We start from the raw sequence: 14,725 nt of genomic DNA, 5'->3' as shown, positions 1-14,725 counted from the left end.
ATTGCCAATTTCAAGTAAAAGATCTGCAAATCTACCTGAAAACTTTTCTTCTTCCAAGTATACCCTCATATTTTTCGACAGTTTGAGTATATAAATCTGAGGCCACAAAGTAGATCTTTTAAGACATAACTTCATCAGTTCTGGTCCTTTTTGGTACTACTGGTAAAGTCTGCCTAAAGTCTTCAGCCCACAAAGCCGTTCACCAGCCATTAACCTTTTATTTCCTCTTATATCCTTTAGATATCTATTTAAAGCTTCAACACCACCCTTATGTTCCATTGTAATTTCGTCCCTTACAATTATTTTTGTATTTTTTAAAACTTCCGCAAAATTACTTTGTTTTAATATATTTCAAACGGAAGTGACCGAAGATGTTAGATTGAGTGTTAGTTTGAAGGTAGCATGGGCAGTTCGACCACCCTCGAGCTGTGTAGCTGCGATTTCAGAAGATGCTACAGCTAAGGCAATGTCGCGAGTACTTCTAACTTTCGCTAAAATCAAATTGATTAAGAAAGTTTTTCTTTTTTTTAAAAAAAAAACTTAACTCCCATGGGGTTGAATTTTAAAAAATCCATTATTAATAGATGTCTACATTGTAAAACAAAACATTTATATGCATATATAAACAATACATTTCATTCTTATAGCTTCAGTGGTTTTGGCTAGGTGATTTTTCCCATACTTACACTTTTTAACCCTTTTAACACTCTTAGGGGTCGAATTTTGAAAAATCCTTTCTTACGGATGTCTACATCATGCAACGAATCTACTGACCAAATTTCATACTCATAGATTCAACGGTTCCGGCTTTTTTCTATTTTTACACTTTTCTACCATTTAGGGGTTGAAATTCAAAAAATAAAGTTTATAGAAAAAGTTTATTTGTTTTACAGAGAAGGTATACTTAATTTTAAAAAATCAGAACAAAAAAAAAAAAACGTTTTAAATTTTTATCTCTTTTACTCTTTTTAACCAATTTTTGAATTTCTAAAAATCTTTTCTTAGTACACTCCTAAATTATAATAGCTATTTGTATGCTAAATTTCAGCCCGATCCGTTCAATGGTTTGAGCTGTGCGTTGATTGCACAATCAGTAAGCTTACTGTTTTATATATACAGAAGAATAAGAAGAAGATTAAGGTTATTTCAATAATCTTAATTAATTTAAATTTCAATAAATTAAACAAAATTTAATCTTGCCAGGTTACATATATTTATATACTTAAACCAGGCAACAAAGGGTAATTCAGCTAGTAATAATAATAAAATAATACCCCGAAATTGCTGTAGCTGTAAAGTAAGATTATTATTCGATAATGCAATTTGTATAATTGATCTAGTCAGTGTTTTCTATACAACTCATAAATAATAATATAGCCACGGAACAATTCATATCTACATGCTGATAAAATACACACACAAAAAAAAGGGTCACAGTACAGGTAGATGGAAACCCTCTGGCTGTATCGTATTTCCCGTAATCGGTCGACTGCTATTATTATTATTATATGAATATAGATACAAAAATTACACGTAAAAAATTATTTTTACCGATTTCAGCTCTTTAAAATCAAAATTTCGAAAAATCCTTTCTTAGCGGATGCCTAAGCCATAATAGTTATCTGTATGCCAAATTTCAGTCCAATCCGTCCAATGATTTGAGCTGTACGTTGATCGATCAGTCAATCAGCTTACTGTTTTATATATACAGATTAATAAAAATTAAACTTTTTTAAAAACATTTAAATTATAAAATATAATAGTTCCTATATCAGTTGACAATTGATTATTGATATAAATAAAATATGTACATTTAAAATGGCTCATGTCTATTTTTAAAACTGTTAGTATAAACTGATAAATCTATACTGATATCTCTTGTACCTATCTCATACACTCATCCACTACACACAACGCACCGCCAATCATTACATGTATTCGTCATTCTATCGTATGTGAGTACGTACTAGGTACTGAAGACTGAAGTAATATAATATATAGATTAGTCATTACATTAGGTATTATTATATTTTTCACTTTTTATTTCAATTTATAAATTATAATGGAAAATAAAAGGAAAATAATTAAACTTGAGTGCCTTAAGTGTGGTGGTCTATTTATTACAGATTATCGTGCTAAACATGATCGTCAGCAACACGATGGGAAACGAGTTGCAGTAAAACATTTCGGAGCACCGGAAAATCTATCCGAAGCTTTAAAATATTTACATATATACAATACAATATTTACAATATTTACCAACTGTAAGTTAGCTTAAAATAAAATGTATTTATTAAGTACCTACATAGGAAATAGTATTTTAATTTTACTTATTTTTTTTCAAATGATAGGAAATCAGCACAAGTTCTACTACATAAAATATTCAAAACATTGAAAAAAATAATGTTGATACATGCGCATTTGTTAAAAAAGAACTAAGTCAATTAGAATTACGAAAATAAACTTTTTTATATATGATTACGATATAATAATGTAGATTTTTTTTAAATAAATTTTAACAAAAAATTTTAAAAAAAATTAAGTAAATTTAAGTAAATTTAAATTTATATCTATTATTTCTTAATATAATAGAAAGGTATATATTTAATTTATTAATAGGTAACCAAAAATACCATAACATGCACAACTTATTTATTAGAAGAAGAAAATTGTTTCAGTGAAACTATAGAATATCTTTTGGATGTATTAGAAGTAAGTTATTTTTATTTTTTAGTAATTAAACATATGGCTAGTGTTTATAAAAGAAACGTTTTAAGAACGTTTAAGAAAGGGTTAACCCTTTCAGACCCAGTGTCCTCTTTAAGAGACATTATTATATTAAGAGAGACATATTATTACATTTATTACAACACCTGTGATGATGTATTATATTTTATAGTCAATTATATATTGAGTTTAAAAGAAAAGTACTGAAAAAATCAGAAAATAGTGCTATAAATGATTTTGCATTTGAATCCTTAGAAATATATACATTCTTATTTAATATTATTTCGAAGTTATTAATTTCTCGGAAATGGTATAGGTATATAAATGTTCATAAATTAATAACCGATAATGATAATGATAATACATTTTTTTTCTCGTTCATCAACAATTACCTAAGTTAGTGGTTCCCATACCATACCCATTCCCTAACCGGTGTGTCGCGAGCGCCCTTTAAATGTGCCGCGATAAATCTATAAATAGAGTAAGGATCCGTAAATTTTGTTACTAAGTCAAAAGTCTAGGTACAACGGTATTATAAAGGGAAAACGAAAATAAATAAATTACTCACTTTTTACTTTTTCAAACGTCATTCATTAGTATTCACTATTCAGTATAGTAGTAGTATAGAACTTAAACATACCACCTACCATTAATATCGTAAGTCTGTAAATTAAGTAAATTTGAAAAAAATGGTTATTCAACGGTGAATTACATAAATAACAATAAAATAATGTATTTAGAGCAGTGTGATAAATTTATAAACACAAAATTCTCAATGATACAGATTCTTATTTTTGATGATTGGTATTAGTTAAGTTTTTTTTTTTGAGGTTAGAATCCTAATTAAAAATGCTTTTTATCAGCCATAATTCTTATTAGGGGGAACAACTATCCCCATCCCGTATTTACCAGCTTATTACGGATATTCGAGATGAAAACTGATCGAACTAATCGTAAATACATATAATATTATTTATTATAAGTATGCCTGTCGCAGCCATCTCAATCGATCGATTATATTAAAATATTTCACAATAAATAACCCTCTAATAGAGTAGACTGTAAATAGAATACATATATATATATGAAACATGGTTCACATAATATATGGATTCGTGTGCCGCAAAAATTTTGTTGAAGATAAAGTGTAACAATGCGTTAAAAAGGTTGAAAACCACTGACCTAAGTGTTTTGAACTCATCTCCACTCCAATCCACTTAATCAAACTATAATATTTTCTAGAAATTTTATAAAACTTGGTGCCTAGTGGAATTATTAATTTAATTTTTTTTCTTTTTACTTTTAAAAACATTTTAACAAAATACACATTTCTGCAGATACTTAATCAATAAATATAATGATAAATAAATATATACATATAACTAAATATATATTGCATTTGTTTTTAGACTAAACATGCATAACATGTATTTAATTTACAGGAAAAAATTATTTTAGAATTGTATTTGTAATTATTGCTCCGGCTTTAAATTATTTTCGAGTCGGCAAAGATGGTATTTAGAGTCGGCAATTTTGGTATGACACCTCCCCGTCAAATTTTTTTTTGTGCCGGCCCTGATGGCTAAATATATTTTAATTCGGTGTTGATTCGAATCCCTTATATACGCTGTTGAATGACTTTCTTGTTGGTCTGCCCTTATGATTTATTCGTCAACAAGTTGTTTTTTGCAATTTGCGCGTTTAATAGTGCATAGTTCAAGGCTTTGCGTTTCCACTTACATTATGTTTTTTTTTATTGTTGATTTGCATTTTACTATAGTGTTATAATACATAAAATGGATGACTTTAAATATGCGTTAATTTCGTTGGCTAGCGTTTATCGTGGTATTACTGGTAGTGTTTGGCGAAAATTACCTGCCAATAAAATGATTGCACCACCAAACCGGTTTTAGTCCTTGCAATGTGTGGTCTAATGTTTCCAAAGATTTTTTGTGTGCCATTCCACTCATCCCAAACTATTAATTCACTCTGCTGCAACACTTTGGCCATGACAGAATTTCTCGAAAGGTTGCAAGTTGGTATTATTATTTTTTTATTTAATTATTTACTTTTATTTTATGTTTATTTTATTTTATGTTTAGTTTTATGTTTGCAACTTATGTTTGTGCCCTTTTCTCTCCTGACATTAACAAATACAAAAAAAAAGAATTAGCGAAATCGATCCAACTGTTCATTAATGATGCCGTGACTAAGGAAAATAGGGATTCATTTATATAGATATATAGATATAGGGTTGATTTTTTTAAATTTCTTTGTTTCTCCCTAAAATATTTTCTTGTGAGATATTTGAAGTTTAATGTACTACAATATACTACGTTTTGGTGTATTTGGGGGGGAGGGTGTACCCAGATCTCGACTTCCCTCCCACAGAAGAAGAAAAGTTCAAAAGTTATAAATAACTTGATACGAAGGTAGAAAAAAAAGAACATTAACTTATATCATGTAGTTGTAAATAACTTCATTTGTATTTATTTTAATAATAGAATAGTATAATTGATAATTCATACCTTATTTGTATTTTTTATAATATTATAAAATCACTTATTTTTTAGAAAAATGTATCCTCTACAAAAAATTTAAAAATTCCCCTCTGGTACTGTATATTAATTTACTAATTATTTAATGTAATATATATATATATATATATTATCGTGCGTATCACGTAAAATTAATGAGGTTAGTTATGATATAGTCATAACTTTATGTGAAACAGTTGCATACATTTTGGGGGGAGGGAGGGGGACAAGGATCTTCTAGCTGGGACTACTTGTTCCAATGATCACTATGTCGACCATCATTTACCAGTAGCGGCTCGAAATAAATATTCTGGGGAGACTTAAATTATTTAACATAAACTCCATACAACAACGAACAATAAAAACCCTTTTTTTTGGACAATAATTGATTAATTATTAATCATACTTAATAATTAATTTAACTGTACATTTTTTATAAACTAATTCAATTCTATAATACGCGAATTATTCTCCCCGGCCCCCTCCATCCAAAATAAGCCAAACCATTACGTGTTACGATAGAACCTGTCAGACGTCAGTTTCACTAAAACGGTGACCGTAGTCGAAATTACCAAAATAGTGTCCATTGAAATAACTATTTATAGGTTTTATATTTTATGGCCTTAAATTTATAATAATAAATATAGAAAATGCTATAACATACAAGTATTTTCAATAAAAATAAAAATATCTGCCCTGACGAGCCGCCCCTGTCATTAACACGTCTTCACATTAGCAATGAAAATGTAAAACAATAATTACTATATTACTGCATTACTGCCATTATTTCAACCAGTTCCATTATTGTTTTATGCAATACGCGTTTCGTTATTTTGAATTCTAACATAAACCTTTTGTTCAAATGGTTATTTTTTTTTTTAGTTTTTGATTTTTATCTTTATCCGTTTTCGTCCCGCGATAAACTAATACAGCCCAAAGTCTATTTTTCGTTAAAATTATAATAAAAAGTATATAACTTACCGAAAGGCAGGCGTAAGTTAATTTTAATGATATCTCTAGATCGGGCTTTGTTATTTTATTATTGATTGACGAAAAAGCGTAGGCATTAAAACAAATAGGATTAAATATATCAGAAAAAACAACGAAATATAGCTTCCAGAAAACTTCATTATTCTCTCTTATGCCAATATGAAGTATGCATCACTGACATCAGTAGATGTGGAAAGATCGTTTAGTTTTTATAAACATATATTTAGTGATAAGACAAATATGACACCTGTTCACATAGAAAAGTAAATTATTATGAATTATTTTTATAATAAGTTTATATCATAAATTTAAATATTTTTTATGTTTCGTAAATATTTACCAAAGAATTGGTATAAAAATATTTAATACTTTCTTATTTTTTCATTATTATTCCTAACTAAAGGATTTGTTCTATTTGTTGAACATATGTGTAAATATTTGCTCTAATTAATGTTATATGTTAATATCTGTACTTAAGATACTAAGTTTATCTTATTGGGCTGCATTAATATTTTTGAAAGAAAAACAAATAAAATATATTTAAATACATTTATTTTGGGGAAGTGCATATTTTTGTGTATTATTAAAAAAAATGAAAATATATCAAGCTTATATTTAAAAAAATTTTAAATGCATACTATATTAAGCTTTTTAAGTGCATATAAATCCGGACTTAATTGATGATTCTTGTTTGTTATTTTCTGGTAATTTGTGAGATATGATACACCTTAAAGCTGCGAATGGTCTTAACATATAAATGTTTTAGTGAAAGAGGATTAACGATGAATTTAAGTAAAATAATGTATCTATATACAATTCAAAACAAATAAATGTAATACATATGATTTTCCAATATTAAGTTATAACTGTAAACAATTATTAAATTGTGATACCTATAACTCTATATAAATTAAACAAATATCCAAAATTAGTATATAGCTATTATATTCTATAACAACTTAAAATGGAATCCACAATTTTATTTATTAAATTAACTATCAACATTAAATTTAATTATTAATTTATTAATAATCTGGTATGAATGCTTTGCTCCAAATATTATAAATTTGTTAAGCTTAGAGATTTATTTCCGGTAAAAACTATACGAAATATCTATTTTGCCTTTTAATCAATTTTTCAATATGAACTTTTAATCAAAAATCAGAATAATATATTAAGAATAATGTTAGATAAAAAATCGCTCGAAAGATCAATTAAATTAAATTATATGTATTTAGGTATTCTCCCTGATAGATATTTATACAAAAAATTGCTTCATTGTTCATAATAAAAAATTAATAAATCTAAGTCTGAATATAATTGATTTTTCTCAGGTAAGGGGACATAGGGCTTATGATATACTGGTGAAGTATACTAAATAATTCTTTCGGAAGTCGTTTGTAGATTATTTGGATACAAAGTATTTTAACGAAATTCCAATTTTATATAAAAAAAATATTTATTGTGGTCTATTAAATGGGAAGAAATTAGTTGACAAATGGCTTTTTTCAGAATTATCAACCTCCTAATAATAGTCTGCATTTTTTATGTTTCATTAGTCTTATTGTCTTTATTGTTTTATTTTGTCCATTGCTAGTTTTATATACTAATTAATTAAATTACTTAAAAGCATGGCACCACAATCAGTAATTTTGTTTTTGTACATTATTTAATTATACCTAATTTTGTTTTTGTTAATATCAATCAAATTTATTGTAATGTTATTATTTAATAATAGATTAATCTAGATTAATCTTTTTTATTTTATATTGTATAAATCTGAATGTAAACTCTCTCTCCATCACAAGCTTAGGTTTAAAGGAGTAGATATATTCTTTACATATACGTAATAATGTAACTAAACCGTGGATCGTAGTATAATGTTTGTATTAATAAATAAAACCCTTGTAACTATTACATATAATGAAAGGTTAAACGTAGTACTATTTGTAAAAATAAATTATCGTGTAAAGCTTGATATGTTAAAAATACAGATTTGGAATACCTAATCAGTCATCTTCAAAGTAATCCAGTTACATGTAAACACTTTTCTTATGGTGCTGTTATCAATGCAAAGGAAGCCAATCGGCAGAATATCAAAACATCAGGAATCGATGGCACAAAGCTCAATCTAAAATTATACAACTAGGCGTAGAGAATATTCAAAACAAAATTCCATTGGTAAATTTGAACATAAACTTATTTTGTTGCGTTGATAAATTTGTATCAAAATTGATCAAGATTGAATCCATTGGAAAAATCTACCTTTTGTTGTAACAGAGATGTAATTGAAATATCATATATTTTAGACAGGGATGTCCGGTGGAAAGGGGGAGTAGTGGGTTTTATTGCCCTCCTTGAGAATTATCATGTCAGTTATAAAATGAGAATATTTTTTACTTAATGTTAGTCCCGATTCATATCGGGTAGTCGGGGATTATTCTGCTCTCCCCTTGAGCTAAATTTTTACGGGCATCCCTGATTATAGGCTTTATAAATTTAACTATTAAATTAGGAAATACCTGAAAGTTGTATATTAATAATTCAAAATACACAGCAATATACTATATTACCAAAAAACCGTAAAGTTAAATAATAAATATGATTTCACACATTAATGTATAATATTACAGTCGTTGCCAGATAAATTGAGACGGCGGCGGCGGCGCGATAATGGAAAACCAGTGGTTCTCCGTATTTCAATATTATTACCGAAAATACATCAATTTACCAACTATTGTTACAAAAAATATTTTACGATATTAATTTAAAATCAAATATTCCGATAATAATCTTTTATCTAAGAACAAAAAGTAGAAATTGTAAAATAATATAATTAATGTAATAATAATACATAATATTAATAATAATATGATGAACTAATAACAATATCTATATGCATTGTTATAAACAAATATTGTTGATACGATTGAAGTGCTTGCGCGGTCAAAACACACCGGGTTAGGTTAGTTGTTTTTAGCAGTGTAGGGCAACCAGAACGGGAGAAAGTACAGAAAATTCTGCAGACAATTTTTTGCACTGAGCCGGGTCCGAACTGGTGACTGCGCGCGTCGTAGCTAACTGTGAGACCTTTGCACCACACTACCAGCGACTAGTTTGGGCTACACTTAGTGAAAAGCGCCGCCGCCGCCGTCTCAATTTATCTGGCAACGACTGTACGTGAGTCTATTTGAAATCCACACCTAATGTGTCTATGATTAAGATTTTAGACAAACTAAAATTAAACTTAATTTATAATAAACCTAATAAATTAAGTCCAACCACATGGGTTAGACTTAATTTATTGGAACTAATGACTATCAACACACATTGCATGATAAATGTAAGCATATAATGTAATACAATCAAGAATAAATAAATATAACACATATTATTAATTTTAACTTAATTAATATTTTTAGCAAGTAAATCGCACAATGGTTGTTTGGATTACTAATTGATTACTACAAATTATACCGTAATTTAGTAGGCATATTATTATTATTAATAATAATAATAAATGTTTTCGTGTCAAAACACTAGTGCGGAAAAAAATGTATTTTAATAATGTTTACAGTCTAAATATACTATACTATTGCATTAATATTTTTTAAATAGCAATTGTCAATCTAAATTAATGACAAAAATTAATAATATCCATTCATTTTTTTTTTTTTTTTTTTAGTTACTAAGTACTAAGGAATATAAATCTAATTACCTACTACAAACATTTTTTATTTTGTATTTCTTAATATTTTTATAATTTCATTATCAAAAAAAAAAAAAATTAAATAATAACCTTACATATTACTTATTATTATGTACTTATTTAAATGTATATATTTTGTCATCATATTCATATAATTTTCTAGCATCCTGTGGACAAATGTCTTCAAAAAACTTCTGCTGTAAAATAAATAAAATAATTAATATTTAAAATATCATAGTAGTTCAGTAATTGATACATATGCAGTTTTCTAAATAGTAATGACAAAACATTTTAACTGTTTATTATTTATTAAAATTCAAATTACATAATAGCATACATTTTATTTAAAACTATTTTGCTACTTTTTAGAAAAAATTTTTAATTTATTTTTGAAAAAAAATTAACTGTAAACTTGTGAAATATTGAAACTTGTTCAAATCTATTCATATTATCTCAAATATTGTATATTCTAGAACAGTTTTATACTTCCACAGTTAAAGAATTGAAAAATAATGTATTGATACAAATACATAAAGTTTATACCAAAATTATTAATATAATACATTTTTAACAGATTCAATAATACTTCAGATAGACAATAATAGTGTATTGATAGGTTATACTATTTTATAGATTTATTTTACAGTAGTAAAACTATTGTGTGGAGAATTATGATATTTTCATTTTTCATTTCTTAAATGTCAGATTTTACAAAATGTCTTTAAAGCAATTGTTTTATTTGTATCTTCTAAGTGTCAATGAGTTATTTATGTAATAACTTTTTTTGTATACCTATGATTTAAAAACTTACTACTAATTTTCTATTTCTTATTTTTGAGCGATCATCACGGCCGTTATATCCCATTGCTGTTGTCATCTTAAATAACTCATCAATTGTTCTCATACCGTCCAATGCACCTTCTGGATCACTCGATGACGTTATTTGGTATTTAACTTCATCCCCAAACTTATCAATAAAATTTGGAATACCTTCATTTTCAATTGCCCTTAAAAAATTTGAATTAATTTTATACATTATTATACTTATATTAATACAATATTATGTAAAACTGAATGTACATACGATCTAATCATCAAACGAGTAAATTCATTATCTTTTTCATTTTTTTTGCAATAATCACATCGATATTCACAACACAACATTTTTCTATCAAAATGACGAATTAAAAACTCATGTCTACACCTATTAAAAAAAATCAAAATCAAAGAGTTTACATATATTATATGTAATTAAATAAAAGTTGTATGGAACGTATACTTTACTTTGTATACATGCAGTAATCTTTCATATTGCTTGTTTGCAAGTATAAATTCAATCTTTTTTTGGCATTTACGTTCGACGTTTTATCTGCACCATTATTAACACAAGACCTTAAATCGGATTCTCGTTCTTCATTGTAGTACGATAATGCTTCATTGGTGACATAGATCCGACATTTAGCCAATGTACCATTATATCCTCTGGCTAGACCACTCTCTGAGTAATAAGTTTTAATACTAGGTGGTAAGCCCCAGTGTATAATTAATCTTAAACGCGAATTTTTCATTTTTTTCCCAACACTACTAGTTATTGCCAACAATTGTAAATCTCCCAAAAAATATTTTTTTAATGCAAGCTCCAATTTATTTCGTTTTTTCCCTATATTTAAAACAATTGAATAATAATCACGCATTAATTGCATATCAGGTACATTAACCGAAGAATGGATTTACCTGGATGATAAGAATCAATCGAAAGACCTAATGATTTAAGAGCTTTAGCAATTTGATCTGCCATCCTTCCCGTTCTACAGAATATCAATCCACGTGGTTTGTTAGACGGCTAAAAAAACAAATATTAACTAATTACATCATCATTGTTATATAAATTAATAAAAAAAATTATTTACAAAATTAGTGTTATCGTCCCCCAAAGTTTCGACGATAAATTGTTTTAAATCCTCGTTTGTAATTTCAGGATCATTGTAAGTTATAACATCATAGAACGTATTCCGTCTACATAAGTCAGTGCTTGGATCATAGTCTATGTCAAAAGTCCGGAAGCTCAGTATTTTTTTTATACGATTCAAGACCTAATTATAAAACCACATGCATATCAATTAATCATTACACAATTTCGAATCACATTATTTATAACATATTTCTTAAATATTTACACCATAACGATCTGTAGCTGTGAGTATAACCCAGTTAAGGTCTGGAGATCTAAGTTTACTTAGCTCTTGGTACTCTTTTTTCTCGCCTGATTGCCATTTATGTTCATTATATGATTCATCGAGCACTAAATATGCCAAAGAGTTTGATGATTTTAGGAAATCTGTTAATTTCTGTAAATTTAAAGTAAATAAATTAGAAAGCTTGTGCAAAAGAGAAATTATATTGACTTACTTTGAAATGTTCACAAAAAACTAGATCTGGAGTCATATAGATCAAAACAATTTTTTTATTATCCGATAAATATTCTTCAACAGCTTTAATTTGATCTTTAACTGGCATTTCTGAATGAATCATTAGATTAGGGATGTTTAACTCTACTAAACGTTTAACTCGACCCTATATAGATATATATTTATTTATTATGATTTTATCATGAGATTTTTCGGAAAATGTTTTTACCTCAATTCGACGAACACTGGGACAAAAAACCAATGTAACTTTAGGTGCCCGGATCATGGCTGGCACCAAATAGCATAACGATTTACCGCTACCTACAGTGTTTAGTGTCACATCCGAACGTCCTTTAAAAAATGTACACATTTGCGACGATAAATATTAAATAAAATGATATACACTTATTGCTTACCGTCCAAAATCGACATCATTGCCTCATATTGACTTTCGTTCTTCAAACCCGTAACATTGAACTTTTCTGCTAACACTTCATGTACCTTGTTGTGATATGATATATTGACCAGACGTTCGAAACAAAAATGACCGATTTCCATCATGATTTCTTGTCCGCGTTGAACACCGTTATGTGTTTATTGATTGGAAAATAACCGGTTCTCGAAGCGAAAAATATGAGACTAAAAATACTAGAATACAACGTTCGGGCGACTCGTGTAGCCGTGAAACTACTGACGACTTGTTGACTGCGTTATACGTGTGTGCAACGCACCGGTGAGCGCTCTCTATGCTCTGCCACGGTTAATCGGGTATTATTTGCAAAAAGCTCTCTCCCTGCGCCAGGGGTCCAGCACCTGTATCGATCCTTACAGGTTGCCGCTTCGTGCATCCCCGTCACTCACCGTCGATGGTACAGTGTGATCGGCTCCAGGGGAGAGTATACGTTTTTTTTCTCCCCAACATGTCGAGCCCCGTTATCCCCACTACGTCGCACGCGTGAGCGATTGCTTTCCGTCCGACCGCACCGCGAGCTGTTCGAAACGAGTCGCCTGGTCGAGGCGAAACGTATTTGATTCTCTACATCCATCAACCCTCCACCCCCAACTGCAGCCCCGACACCGTACGATTTTATGAACATGCGCGCTGAAAGGGTCGGGATGAAACATCTATTGATCGCTCGACCCCATTGGTGACGATTTTTTTTTCTCATCAAACGTTTAGTTAATACGGTTATCGGGTACATTGGGTAGCGAATAAAAATCGTAGCGTGAATAGTATTCACTGAATACAGTAGACATCGCTTCACGCATATGTCAATTCGCTGAATAATAAAATCAAAATATTATAGATTTTTTTAACTCATCGATATATTTGATACATTAATTGTATATTCCTATGTAATATAATAACATATTTGATTAATCACTATTTATACTTTTACTATTATACATATTATATTGATTATTTTTATATGGATTATTTTCAATTAAATCAAATAATAAATCGTGCACGTTAATCACAACACTGATCTCAAAACAGTTATGACTAAACTAAACACAAGCGTTATGTTCAAATCATTTTGACTTAAAATAAATATTGCAAAATTCTATTTCATTCGAACACAAATTGGATCTATACGCTTGACGCGCTTTCTCAGAAATTGAGAAGTGTTATAATAAATGTTTATGGATATTTTAAACATTTAATTTTAAATACATGGTATCCATTTATAAGCATACAAAAATAAAATAGTTAATAATGAATAAAAAATAGTCATTTTTATTTCGTATAATTATACACATTTTTATAATGCTATAATAAAATATTAAATAATTTAAAATAATAATTATTGATACAAGTTTATTTGAAGTACTAACATTGATTTTTGGGGAAAAATTAAGAATGTCAATAGAAAATACCGCTGCGTAGTGGCGATAAAATCGAGCACACTACGGTTTTTATAAATATCGCAGCAGTGTGCGGATTCCCATGATAATACGTAGGTATAATTTTATGTCTACACACGAATTGCGTCCCGACAAAAAAAAATTGATAAGTGGGGTACACGAATAGTGTCCACTTCTATTTAAATGACTACAAGAAACAATTTTTTTGCCTCTCATTTATAAAACCAGATGAAGTAGAGGTTTTTTTTTTACTGACGGTATTGTATCAATTTTATCCGAAGATGACAAAAGTACAGCAATTTTCCGATTATACATTAAATACATACATTAAGCATGATTGTGACTACCTATTTTCTGTGTGGGCAATGTATTCATGTTTTCTAATTCGAAATACGAATAATTGTGAAGCCTTCCGCTCCAAGTTTAAAAGTTTGTTATACTCAGTATACCTGAATATATTCCAATTCACAGGTGTTTTAAAAAATGTA

At 28.4% G+C, this 14,725-nt stretch overlaps 1 protein-coding gene across 1 annotated transcript; it reads right to left on the bottom strand.

Moving 5' to 3' along the window:
* Positions 1-351: 351 nt before the first annotated feature.
* LOC112692188 (ATP-dependent DNA helicase Q5-like) lies at positions 352-12,932 on the bottom strand. Its single transcript, XM_025566767.1, has 10 exons — positions 12,788-12,932; positions 12,601-12,722; positions 12,373-12,537; positions 12,141-12,311; positions 11,874-12,056; positions 11,698-11,806; positions 11,248-11,572; positions 11,048-11,167; positions 10,870-10,970; positions 352-491 (listed from the first exon to the last, which is right to left on the bottom strand). Exons 1-10 carry the CDS (start codon positions 12,930-12,932, stop codon positions 352-354), a joined length of 1,581 nt encoding a protein of 526 aa, XP_025422552.1.
* Positions 12,933-14,725: the final 1,793 nt, after the last annotated feature.

Source organism: Sipha flava, unplaced genomic scaffold (assembly GCF_003268045.1).
Source record: "Sipha flava isolate LNK unplaced genomic scaffold, YSA_version1 116_pilon_pilon, whole genome shotgun sequence".
NCBI classification, from domain to species: domain Eukaryota; kingdom Metazoa; phylum Arthropoda; class Insecta; order Hemiptera; family Aphididae; genus Sipha; species Sipha flava.
This window is presented reverse-complemented; position numbering and strand designations above follow the sequence as displayed.